General features: G+C 39.6%; 1 protein-coding gene across 1 annotated transcript in view; it reads left to right on the forward strand.

The window, feature by feature from the left end:
- NEK1 (NIMA related kinase 1) overlaps positions 1-10,138 on the forward strand; it is a 186,719-nt gene extending 176,581 nt beyond the window's left edge. The window contains exon 34 of the mRNA XM_036998866.2: positions 8,853-10,138. Coding sequence (XP_036854761.2) covers positions 8,853-8,866 — 14 coding nt within the window. The 3' untranslated portion in view covers positions 8,867-10,138. The remainder of the gene's footprint in view (positions 1-8,852) is intronic.
- Positions 10,139-12,873: the final 2,735 nt, after the last annotated feature.

Genomic DNA, 12,873 nt, shown 5'->3' on the forward strand with positions numbered 1-12,873 from the left:
ACTGCAATGCATTCATTGTAGGAGACTTCAACACACCACTCACCCCAAAGGATAGATCCACCGGGCAGAAAATAAGTAAAGACACACAGGCACTGAACAACACACTAGAACAGATGGACCTAATAGACATCTATAGAACTTTACATCCAAAAGCAACAGGATATACATTCTTCTCAAGTGCACATGGAACATTCTCTAGAATAGACCACATACTAGCTCACAAAAAGAGCCTCAGTAAATTCCACAATATTGAAATTCTACCAACCAATTTTTCAGACCACAAAGGTATGAAAGTAGAAATAAATTCTACAAAGAAAACAAAAAGGCTCACAAACACATGGAGGCTTAACAACATGCTACTAAATAATCAATGGATCAATGAACAAATCAAAATAGAGATCAAGGAATATATAGAAACAAATGACAACAACAACACTAAGCCCCAACTTCTGTGGGATGCAGCGAAAGCAGTCTTAAGAGGAAAGTATATAGCAATCCAGGCACACTTGAAGAAGGAAGAACAATCCCAAATGAATAGTCTAACATCACAATTATTAAAACTGGAAAAAGAAGAACAAATGAGGCCTAAAGTCAGCAGAAGGAGGGACATAATAAAGATCAGAGAAGAAATAAACAAAATTGAGAAGAATAAAACAATAGCAAAAATCAACGAAACCAAGAGCTGGTTCTTTGAGAAAATAAACAAAATAGATAAGCCTCTAGCCCAACTTATTAAGAGAAAAAGAGAGTCAACACAAATCAACATAATCAGAAATGAGAATGGAAAAATCACGACAGACTCCACAGAAATACAAAGAATTATTAAAGACTACTATGAAAACCTATATGCCAACAAGCTGGAAAACCTAGAAGAAATGGACAACTTCCTAGAAAAATACAACCTCCCAAGACTGACCAAGGAAGAAACACAAAAGTTAAACAAACCAATTACAAGCAAAGAAATTGAAACAGTAATCAAAAAACTACCCAAGAACAAAACCCCGGGGCCGGACGGATTTACCTCGGAATTTTATCAGACACACAGAGAAGACATAATACCCATTCTCCTTAAAGTGTTCCACAAAATAGAAGAAGAGGGAATACTCCCAAACTCATTCTATGAAGCCAACATCACCCTAATACCAAAACCAGGCAAAAACCCCACCAAAAAAGAAAATTACAGACCAATATCCCTGATGAACGTAGATGCAAAAATACTCAATAAAATATTAGCAAACAGAATTCAACAGTATATCAAAAGGATCATACACCATGACCAAGTGGGGTTCATCCCAGGGATGCAAGGATGGTACAACATTCGAAAATCCATCAACATCATCCACCACATCAACAAAAAGAAAGACAAAAACCACATGATCATCTCCATAGATGCTGAAAAAGCATTTGACAAAATTCAACATCCATTCATGATAAAAACTCTCAGCAAAATGGGAATAGAGGGCAAGTACCTCAACATAATAAAGGCCATATATGATAAACCCACAGCCAGCATTATACTGAACAGCGAGAAGCTGAAAGCATTTCCACTGAGATCGGGAACCAGACAGGGATGCCCACTCTCCCCACTGTTATTTAACATAGTACTGGAGGTCCTAGCCACGGCAATCAGACAAAACAAAGAAATACAAGGAATCCAGATTGGTAAAGAAGAAGTTAAACTGTCACTATTTGCAGATGATATGATACTGTACATAAAAAACCCTAAAGACTCCACTCCAAAACTACTAGAACTGATATCGGAATACAGCAAAGTTGCAGGATACAAAATCAACACACAGAAATCTGTAGCTTTCCTATACACTAACAACGAATCAATAGAAAGAGAAATCAGGAAAACAATTCCATTCACCATTGCATCAAAAAGAATAAAATACCTAGGAATAAACCTAACCAAGGAAGTGAAAGACTTATACTCTGAAAACTACAAGTCACTCTTAAGAGAAATTAAAGGGGACACTAATAAATGGAAACTCATCCCATGCTCATGGCTAGGAAGAATTAATATCGTCAAAATGGCCATCCTGCCAAAAGCAATATACAAATTTGATGCAATCCCTCTCAAATTACCAGCAACATTCTTCAATGAATTGGAACAAATAATTCAAAAATTCATATGGAAACACCAAAGACCCCGAATAGCCAAAGCAATCCTGAAAAAGAAGAATAAAGTAGGGGGGATCTCACTCCCCAACTTCAAGCTCTACTACAAAGCCATAGTAATCAAGACAATTTGGTACTGGCACAAGAACAGAGCCACAGACCAGTGGAACAGATTAGAGACCCCAGAAATTAACCCAAACATATATGGTCAATTAATATTTGATAAAGGAGCCATGGACATACAATGGCAAAATGACAGTCTCTTCAACAGATGGTGCTGGCAAAACTGGACAGCTACATGTAGGAGAATGAAACTGGACCATTGTCTAACCCCATATACAAAGGTAAACTCAAAATGGATCAAAGACCTGAATGTAAGTCACGAAACCATTAAACTCTTGGAAAAAAACATAGGCAAAAACCTCTTAGACATAAACATGAGTGATCTCTTCTTGAACATATCTCCCCGGGCAAGGAAAACAACAGCAAAAATGAGCAAGTGGGACTACATTAAGCTGAAAAGCTTCTGTACAGCGAAAGACACCATCAATAGAACAAAAAGGAACCCTACAGTATGGGAGAATATATTTGAAAATGACAGATCTGATAAAGGCTTGACGTCCAGAATATATAAAGAGCTCACACGCCTCAACAAACAAAAAACAAATAACCCAATTAAAAAATGGGCAGAGGAACTGAACAGACAGTTCTCCAAAAAAGAAATACAGATGGCCAAGAGACACATGAAAAGATGCTCCACATCGCTAATTATCAGAGAAATGCAAATTAAAACTACAATGAGGTATCACCTCACACCAGTAAGGATAGCTGCCATCCAAAAGACAAACAACAACAAATGTTGGCGAGGCTGTGGAGAAAGGGGAACCCTCCTACACTGCTGGTGGGAATGTAAATTAGTTCAACCATTGTGGAAAGCAGTATGGAGGTGCATCAAAATGCTCAAAACAGACCTACCATTTGACCCAGGAATTCCACTCCTAGGAATTTACCCTAAGAACGCAGCAATCAAGTTTGAGAAAGACAGATGCACTCCTATGTTTATCGCAGCACTATTTACAATAGCCAAGAATTGGAAGCAACCTAAATGTCCATCTGTAGATGAATGGATAAAGAAGATGTGGTACATATACACAATGGAATACTACTCAGCCATAAGAAGTGGAAAAATCCAACCATTTGCAGCAACATGGATGGAGCTGGAGAGTATTATGCTCAGTGAAATAAGCCAAGCGGAGAAAGAGAAATACCAAATGATTTCACTCATCTGAGGAGTATAGGAACAAAGGAAAAACTGAAGGAACAAAACAGCAGCAGAATTACAGAACCCAAAAATGGACTAACAGGTACCAAAGGGAAAGGAACTGGGGAGGATGGGTGGGCAGGGAGGGATAAGGGGGGGGAAGAAGAAGGGGGGTATTAAGATTAGCATGCATGGGGGGGAGGGAGAAAGGGGAGGGTGGGCTGCACAACACAGAGAGGACAAGTAGTGACTCTACAACATTTTGCTAAGCTGATGGACAGTAACCGTAATGTGGTTGTTAGGGGGGACCTGATATAGGGGAGAGCATAGTAAACATAGTATTCTTCAGGTAAGTGTAGATTAAAAATTTAAAAAAAAAAAAAAAAGAAAGAAAGAAAGAAAAGGGGGATTACTCCTTAACAGGATAAAACTATTGGTAAATCAAAGATCAACGCATGCTTTAAATATCCTTAATGTTGATCACTTAAAGGGTGTCAGATGATCAGCTATGGAGGTACTCTTTTCTGATAATATTCCTTTCTCTTAATTAAAAAAAAAAAAAAAAAGCAGTTACTGTGTGCTGACCTCCAATGAGTTCTGCACAGTGGTATAGAGGGCATGTCAAAGTGTGGGCAAAGGGTCTGTTTGTTTCTACGCAGAAGATCAAGGCCTAGCTTGGATACCCAGAAAATGAACTAAGATACGATATGAGGAGGAGCTTCCGGCATCAGCACTCTCTGGAGGACTCGTGCCGGGGGATGATCATCAAAAAGCCTCCACAGGGATCCGGACGATGCTGCGGTTGTGGCTGCATCCAGCCCACCATCTCCTGGACTTGCCATGAGAAGGAGGAGGGAGATGTCTAGGCTGGCATGTGCATACAGTGAGACAACGAATTTGACCGGATCTGTCTGTTGGAACTCAACCAGGAGTTGGGAGGGGTGCAAGTTGTAGCACCCCAAAATCTCATGACTATAGACTATCTATGGTTAAAAGAACATATGGGATGTGAACAGATCCCAGAAATGGGCTGCTTTAATTTGTCTGATGGTTCAAGTACAGTTGGAAAATATCCATCATATCATAGATAAATTTTCACAAATGCCTAGGGTGCCTAAATGGTTTTCTTGGCTTCACTGGAGATGGCTGGTAATTATAGATTTGCTTTGTTTATGTCACCGTATTCCTATTATGTCAATATGTGTGTGCAAATTAGTTAGTAGTTTAAAACCTATACATACTTAAGGTACTATACAAGAAGATATGTCAAAGAAATAATCAATCCTCCCAAGTTTCCTTCATATGCTACATCTATAGCTTTTCTTCTTCCTTCCTAATTACAAACTTTAAATAGAATTCGTGCCTCATATCGAATTTACCGAGTATCATAATTCCTCCAGGTGGTAAAGATACCTCGAGACAAGTGCTGGGCATAGAAGCCACAGGGCATAAATCTGCAAAGAAGTAAAAAGCTAACCTTTGCAAACAATATGGCTTCTCTCTCACTTACCAACTTTACATTTCCCTGTATGGCCCCGGAAGATGACTGGTTAGCCAGAGACGGGTAAGATTCCTCAAGGGAGGAACAACCTAAGACAGGCACAGTCGCAGGGGGGCCATCAGGTGAGAATTTGGGGATCAACAGAGGTGAGGCTCAGAACCTCACCCCCCCTGTTTTGAGAGAAATCTTCTGCATCTGTGGATGTTTTGCTGCCCTTGTCTAGCCTGGATTAATACTTAGTCCATAGGCACACACCTGATCATCTGATCATCTACATTTGCCTTCTTACAGCACTAAACTATGTTTTCTACCTTTATCTTGCATCTACCTACCACTTCAGCATTTTATTAAAAATAAAAATAATAATAATAATAGGAGAAATGTGGGATCAACATATAAATCAAGTACAAAAATCAAATGAATATTCATATTTGACCTGATGGTTTATAGGTCATATTGCATGATCAAAACCGAAAGTTTCTGTGATGACTGCCCTTGTACTGTTCACCATGTAAGAATTTATTCACTCTGTAAGAATTCGTTCACCATGTAAGAACTTGTTCGTTATGCTTCAGAAGATTGGAGACTGACGAGAATTAGGCTTGAGATGGATTAATGATTGTACATTGAGCATTGACCCCCCTATACTGAATTTTATTGTTGTTAACAACCATTTGATCAATAAATATGAGAGATGCCCTCTCAAAAAAAAAAAAAAAAAAAAAAAAAAATTAATCCTGTTGCTTTAAAAATAAGATTTCTAGGCTAAAACTGAGGCTTTACAATGTTGGTGCTTAATTTTAGCAATATAAACTTTTATAAGATGTATTTATATTCCATCTTGTTCAAAGAAGTTTAAGATTGCATTTTAAAATGTATACGTACAAGGTAAAATTAAGCTCAAAGCAAGTGTTTGGGAAAGTCAACGTACTGGGCAAAATGAGCAAGCTAGTAAAATATAAAGCCAACAATGAAGTAAGAATACACGAATTTGCTGATCTTTCTAGCAAAGCAGGAAACCTGATTAATTACATGAGTCAGTGTTCATGAGACAAAACATGTCAGTTACGCAGAAGACAGCTTCTTTTGGCCATGAAACAAAGGAAAAATTTTCCACACTTGTCAAAAAGGGCATGATCATGCAGGCGGCTCGAACTTAAATAACATATGGATTCTTTTAAAGGGGAAGATTTTTTTTTCAGATTCTAAGAATCTAAGTTCACCTCAGTCTAAGTTCACTCTAGTCTTAGTCTTTGAAAATGTGTCGTGAATTATTATAAAATAGATACCTTTTTCCTAAATATTAAAAGATTGTTTTTCTTATCATCAAAATAAATCTGTAAACTTAAACATTATCCGGAGCTTGCGGATTTCCGATTCGATTGAGAGCTTAGACCCCATTGTGTGGAACCCCGTGAGGGACTGAAAAGCCCCGCCGGTGGGTCTTCCGACACTTGGGTCCCCGGGGCCCTTCCGCGCCCCGCGACGCCCCTCCTGACCGGCAGGCGCCCCGAGGGTGACTCCTTCCAGCAGGTCGGTGCGCAGTCCCGAGCTGGCCCTGTCCGCGGGTGGCCGCCGCCCGTCCGCCCGCCCCGGTGCAGCCTCCCCGATGCCCGCGGCGGGGCGCGTGCCGGTCGTGTCGCGGGGCAAGGGCCTGGGGGCGCCTCGCGTGCGCGGCTCTGGAGGCCCGCCGAGCCGCGGGGTGCCGCTGACGCCCTGTCGGCAGCTGAGTGGCTCCCAGAGCAGCAAGGCCGCTTCCCCTCCAGACCCCCGAGCGCCGGCCAGGCCAGCACAGTACGCAGGCAGCAGCGCCGGATTTCCCTCCCTCGCCAGTGGGCAGGGGAGGGGGCGCGGGGGGCCTGCACGAGGCCTGGTAGCGGTACCGGTCCCATAACCTAGAAAAAAATGCACAACTGTTAAAGCGAAACGCCTACCTTGGAAACCTGTCTAAAAAAAACATGACGACTTACTGACATAGCGACTGTCTAAGCTGTTTGTAAAATGTACATTACATTATCTGAATAAGTTAATTTGCTTTTTTGTATTATTGATCATAAGACAGTTAAATGTCAGACATTTAAGTAACTGTTTTAGAGCCCTTCTTGCTGGAAATACTTAAACCTGGTCTCGCTGTCTACAGCTGCCGTCTTCTAGGCCACACGTGGGAGGTAATAATAAAGTCGTGTCATCTGCGTGTGGTACTGACATGCTTTTATTTTCTGTGTTGGGGGAGGGGGTTGGTGGGAGGGGCTGTGAGAGCGTCCACAGCTGCGGCGGTGGGTAAAATCATGCCAGTCCATCGCCAGGCACTATGCAGTCAGAAGTCAAGTAGAGCTAGTAAAATGTGTTTTTTTCGTACCCCTAAAATACTCCATAAGGAGAGAAGGCGTACACCTGTGGCCAGTGTGGAATCGCCGAGACCACCACGTCATGCAGAGCATTGGTTTTAGCAGCCCAGCCTGTGAATTAAGGAGGCACATACCTCCTTCCACACTCCTTTTAGATAAACTTTTGTGCTGTTTATGCAATGAAATTCTGTGTAGTAGTTAAAACAGTAGATTCCATCAGTAAATATGGATAAGCCCGCAAATATGGTGAGTTGAATAAATATTACATGGCTTTATTTAGATGTGCCTATGTGTAATAAAAGTAAAAATCCATGGGCAGAAAGGCTACATACACATCAATTTCAGGACAATGATACACCCGGGAGAAGAAGAGAATGCACTGAGATCAGGAAAGGGTCCTCTCTCTCTGCGACTTGTTTCTCCTTGTAAGTAATCCAAACTAATTCAGCCAGAAGTTAACTCTTCTGAAGTCTAGGTATTAGGTACATGTGTGGTTCATTAGTTTATTCTCTGTACTTTCCCATTTGAAACCTTTTGTAATTGTAAAAAATAAGTGAATTATAGTAGAGTGATCAGCAGACCGTCAGGAGCAGAAGACGTATGCCACGTCAAGTGAGGATCCAGCTAGTTTGGAAGAAATGGAGATGCCGGGGTAGTTCTTCCTACGGGGCAGGAAACCGGATTTGGATTTTGAAAGATGAATTGGAATTTACCCCACATCAGTATGTGAGAGGGAAGCAAAATACTGTATTAGGGAACTATAACCAATTCAGTGTCACTAAAGCATAAATTACAGGAACCGCTGGGGAGTATCAGCGATGGGTGTAGATCAGGTTGGAAATATTAAAAAGGCCAGATCATCAGCCGAAGGGCTTTGCAATCCGAGGCTCCATCCTGAGGCAGTGGGAGCTCGCGAGCTCGCAAAGGGTTTTACTCAGTGCGGGGCTTGAGATGACACTTGCGTTTTAACCAAAGATCACTTCTGCTGGAATGTAGAAGACAGTAATTACTATGTAAGATTAAATAAGCCTGTTTAACTCATTCAACAGTACTTTTTTAAAGTAAAAAAAAATTGGAAATAACCCTTTTATTTCATATAAGATATTTTGTATGTGAGTAAAAATGGCTAATTTAATTATTCTATATCCATAAAATAGTCTTTTTCAACAAAGTAAAATTTTCATCATATGCAAAAAGTTGAAGGAAATTTGCAGTTAACAGCCATATATCTACCACTGAGATTCTGTCATTAACATTTTATATAATCTTGCTTTATCACTTACTTAACCATCTTTAAATCCTCTGTGTCGCAAGGGGAAAAACAAGTCTCAAACTGTATTTTGTTGTAATTTTTAAAAAGATATTTGTATATGCATAAGAAAGCATCTGAAGATTTATATAAAATCACTAACATTGGTTATCTTTGGCTTATAGATGATTTTGTTCCCTACTCTATTCTTTATTGTATTGTCTGCATATTTTATACTGAGCTTGTGGTATTACAACAAAAACTACATTAAAGCTCTTTTCCTTTAGTGTGAAAAAAAATGTTTTTTACCACATAGATACATATAGCTTGATGTGCAGTGAAGTGACTTAAATTTCTTTCTTTTGTCTACAGATAATGATGAATAATCCTCAGAGTATTCTTTAATCCTCACCTGTATGGAAGCATTCACATTTGGCTCCTAAGAATAACAAGCTTCAGTGGGAAATGTAGCAATATTTTATAAGTGAAATATCAGGTTTAAGGTGGGCATGCTGAGTGCATGAAAAAGATGGAGAAATATACCATTTTCAACTAAGTTTCTGGCATTTTATCTATTTTATTTTGTTCATTGAGTTCTTTAGTTACCACCTACAGAATACGTGCTTTATAAGTCATACAAGGAAAGTTTAAGAGGCTGACAGAACTGGTTGTACTCGTTTTGAAGAAGATTTACCGCAGGCCCAAGAGGCTGACGGAGAACTGGACTTCCTGGTTTGAAGATTCACGAGCAGCAAGGTAACTTTCCCTTTCAGCAAAGGCCTTCAAGCTGCAAGACCTGCTCATGTCATGGAAGACCTGCTCAGGGCTTTTCAGTCGTGGGTTCAAGGGCGACCTTTCTTCTGTCCGCCTGTTTTCAGGGCCGGTTACTTGGTGTCGCCTTGTCACGGGCCCTGTTCAAGTCTCTACATTGTGAAGATGGAAATTTTAGCCTTAAAGTTTGTATTCTGTTCTTTTTCAACCAGTGTGTCTCCTGAACTAGCTCAGTGGAAACAGGCTGTAGAAAGTCTTAGAAATCATTGAAAATTCTGATTACAAAAGAATGGCAGAATTGTATTTCCTAATATTTAAAGTTGGTTAATTGCTTCTGTTTCTCTTTAAGGACCAGAGCCAGGAATATCCTATACAAAAATTAGCCTGTGAATCCTGATACTGGCCCAGTGGATGACGTAGAATTGCCCTTTTTGTTCCTCACTTTCTCTCATGCTGTGCTTCGAGGCCAGTATGAAACTAAAAAGGAAAAAGGAATTGTTTTTATTTCGACCCTGTGACAGTTCTGGTAACTAGTATTCCAAAGGGAAGAAATGTATGCCTCTTTTATTTCCATTATGAGAGGCTTTAGTTAAGTCATTTAGATGATGGTCACACAGCTTCAGCTGCAATATGCCGAGTATTACGTTTCATTAGACGTGTCTGAAATCCCAGATGCTTTTAGTAGTAAGAGCAGAATTTTTGAAATTCTGAATACAAAGCAGCCTGATCGGCATAATTTACAATTTGAACAATTAAATCTTATCTTGCAGCACTATCAGTACAATGCTGAATTTGTTACGTATATTATTTCTAACATCCACAACTAAATACTTGATTTTTATACGTTTGTTTATTTTATGGTATTACTATTAAATTTTTATTAACTACCTGAAGTGTACACTGTTGGTTGTCTTTTATTAGCACTATTCTCAGTAGAATGCATTTACACAGAGCTGAGAATACTTTCATTTGTTTTACCTGATGACTTCTTTTTTTTAATGGAAAAATATTTGAATTCTGCACTTTAATTATCTATAATCCTGAAAGATGAGAATGATTTGACAGGGGGTGGAGAGGGTGGGCAGAGGAGCAATTAATTGCTAATTCTTAACTTACTATAGCCATTATAAAAACAAGTATGGGTATAATCGTAGAAAAAGTTGTTCAGCCATATTTCAAAAGATGTCATATATACAAGAATAGGGATGACAAGCAGGCTTTGTGCCACCTCCAGTCAATGGGTAGTGAGTGGCTCTGGAGTGTTACTATGGAAAGGTTGTCTGTGCCAATGGAGAAAAGGGCTATTCTTGCTCAGTAAGGGCTGTTACAGGTATTGGAGGTTAAGTGTACAAGCATCCATAGGTTCGTGGAACATTAAAGCTAGAAAGGTTTATCGGGATAGTTTAGTTACGTCTCCCTCTAGCAGGGAAGGCACCGAGCTGTAACATGAATGAAGTCCTTTGCGTGAGTGGCCACGGTCGGACCAGTTCCAGGTCTCAAACTGTGCTATCAGTTGTACAACTCTTTTAAATTTTATTTTCTCTAGAAAGTGAAAAAGAATAGATTCCATAGGAAAAAGTACATTTAGCATTAATGCATTAAGGATTCTATAGAGATTTCCTGTTTTGGGGAATAACACACTATTCTAATTAGCTTCCCTGATGAAAACAATTTTTAAACACTAAGTAAAGTGGTTTTTCCCCCCTAGACACATACTCTGCCCTTTATCACTTTATTAAGGGTGGATCTTTGAGAATTTGTCTGTGTCTGTGTAAAAATGTACACCTAAGAACACAGAAGGTGTGAGAAGAGGGATTGCAAGGCCAGAGCCTCAACCCAGAAACCAGCGCGGTGTCGGAGAGGAAAAGGGCGCTTCTGACCCAAGACTATGGGCAACACCTCACACTTTGGTGTAGTGGGTCCATGCAGGAAAGGGGGTACAGGGCAGAAACAAGTGCCATCCAAGTTGGAGAATCCTCTAAGACACCCTGCATTAAGGTGGGACTCTAAAAGGTTGCATCCTCACATAAGGGAGAAGAAAGTAAACCCAACCCAAACTCAGGGACTGAAGGAAGAGAAAAAATAAGGGCAGAAAATTCCTGAGAAGTTGTGGCCACAGACCAGCCATCAGGTGGTTTTATACCTTAACATGAAAATCTGCACGGGCCGGGGAGCCCCAAACTCCAGCATAGTTGGAGGGAGTTCCTAACTGGTAGCGTCCCCATGAGCCTCACAGAGGTCATTCCAGTGCCTCTCTGAAGGAAGGCACATTTATTTTCTGTCTTGAAGACTACAATAAATAAAATTTTAAGAACAAGAAAATAGTACGCAAGAAATCAGGACCATACAAATGGGAGGTAGCAGGAATGGGATGTTCACAGACTTTAGATTCAAAATTATCAGAAATCTATTATGAAACAACTACACTTAACTATATTTTTAAATGGTCAAAGATTTGAAAATATCTTCAGGGAAAGAAAAACCAAAAAGTGATGTGAATTTGAAGAACCAAATGGAATTTATCTACATGAAAAACACAGTAAATTTCAAAACTTGGTGGACATGCTTGGCAGCAAACTATACATGGCAGAAAAGAGAAAAAAACTGAAAGAATTAGCCATAATATAGTACAGAGAGAGAAAAAGATGGAAAGTGAAGAACAGAAGCTAGGAGAGATTTGTTAACAATGTCTAATGTATATTTGATTGGAGTCCTAGAGAAAAAGAAAGAATGGGGTAAAATTACTTGGAGTTTTTTAAAAGGCTGAAAAATTTTCCAAGCTATTGGAAGACACCAATCCACAGTTTGAAGAAGCCCTTGCATTTCAAGCAGGATAAAGGAAAGGCATGCATAATGTCTTCACAGTAAAACTGGAAAATCAAAGACAAAAATCAAAGTCAAAGATAAAAAGGCATTCTAACTTCAAAGGAATTTAAAGGCTGACAGTTTTTCAACAGTAGTAATGAAACAGTGGAATAGTATCTTCAATGTGCCAAAGGATTATAATTGTCATAGCAAAAATGTGTTTGATGAATGAAAAAAATGAATTCTGCCTACCATCATTGGCCATGAAGAAGTAAAAGGGAGTGGGTTTACCTTTCCACCTTTACCAAGTCAAACACTAGATGAAATACATGAACCAATGCTTTTCAGACAGTGGGCAACAGACAACAAAGGGCAAAGATCCATTACAAAAGTGAAATGAATGAAGCCTTGTGATTGCCCAAGTTTACTGCATAGAAATAACACAGGACCCTGGGGACCCATACAAAACAGGTTTCCCTAAGTTGAGGAGACAGAACTTAAGAGAAAGCAGCCATAATTTGCAGAGTGGAGTACAGAGAGACCTGCACAGAGCTGCTAGAAAATCCCCAAATACTTGGGAACGAAACAGATTTCTGAATGACTCATAGATCAAATGAGAAATCACAGCCAAAATTAGAAAATAGTTTTAACTAAATGAAAATTTTAAATGATCCATATCTAAATTTGCACGGAGCTAAATTTAGCAGAGCTTACAGTGAAATTTATAGCACTAAACACATACATTATAAAGAAGCGACTCATGATTTGACTTCTACCTGACCAGAGGGAAAAAACAGCAGCAAATCAAACCCAAATT

This window comes from Manis javanica, chromosome 3, assembly GCF_040802235.1.
Source record: "Manis javanica isolate MJ-LG chromosome 3, MJ_LKY, whole genome shotgun sequence".
Lineage (NCBI taxonomy): Eukaryota > Metazoa > Chordata > Mammalia > Pholidota > Manidae > Manis > Manis javanica.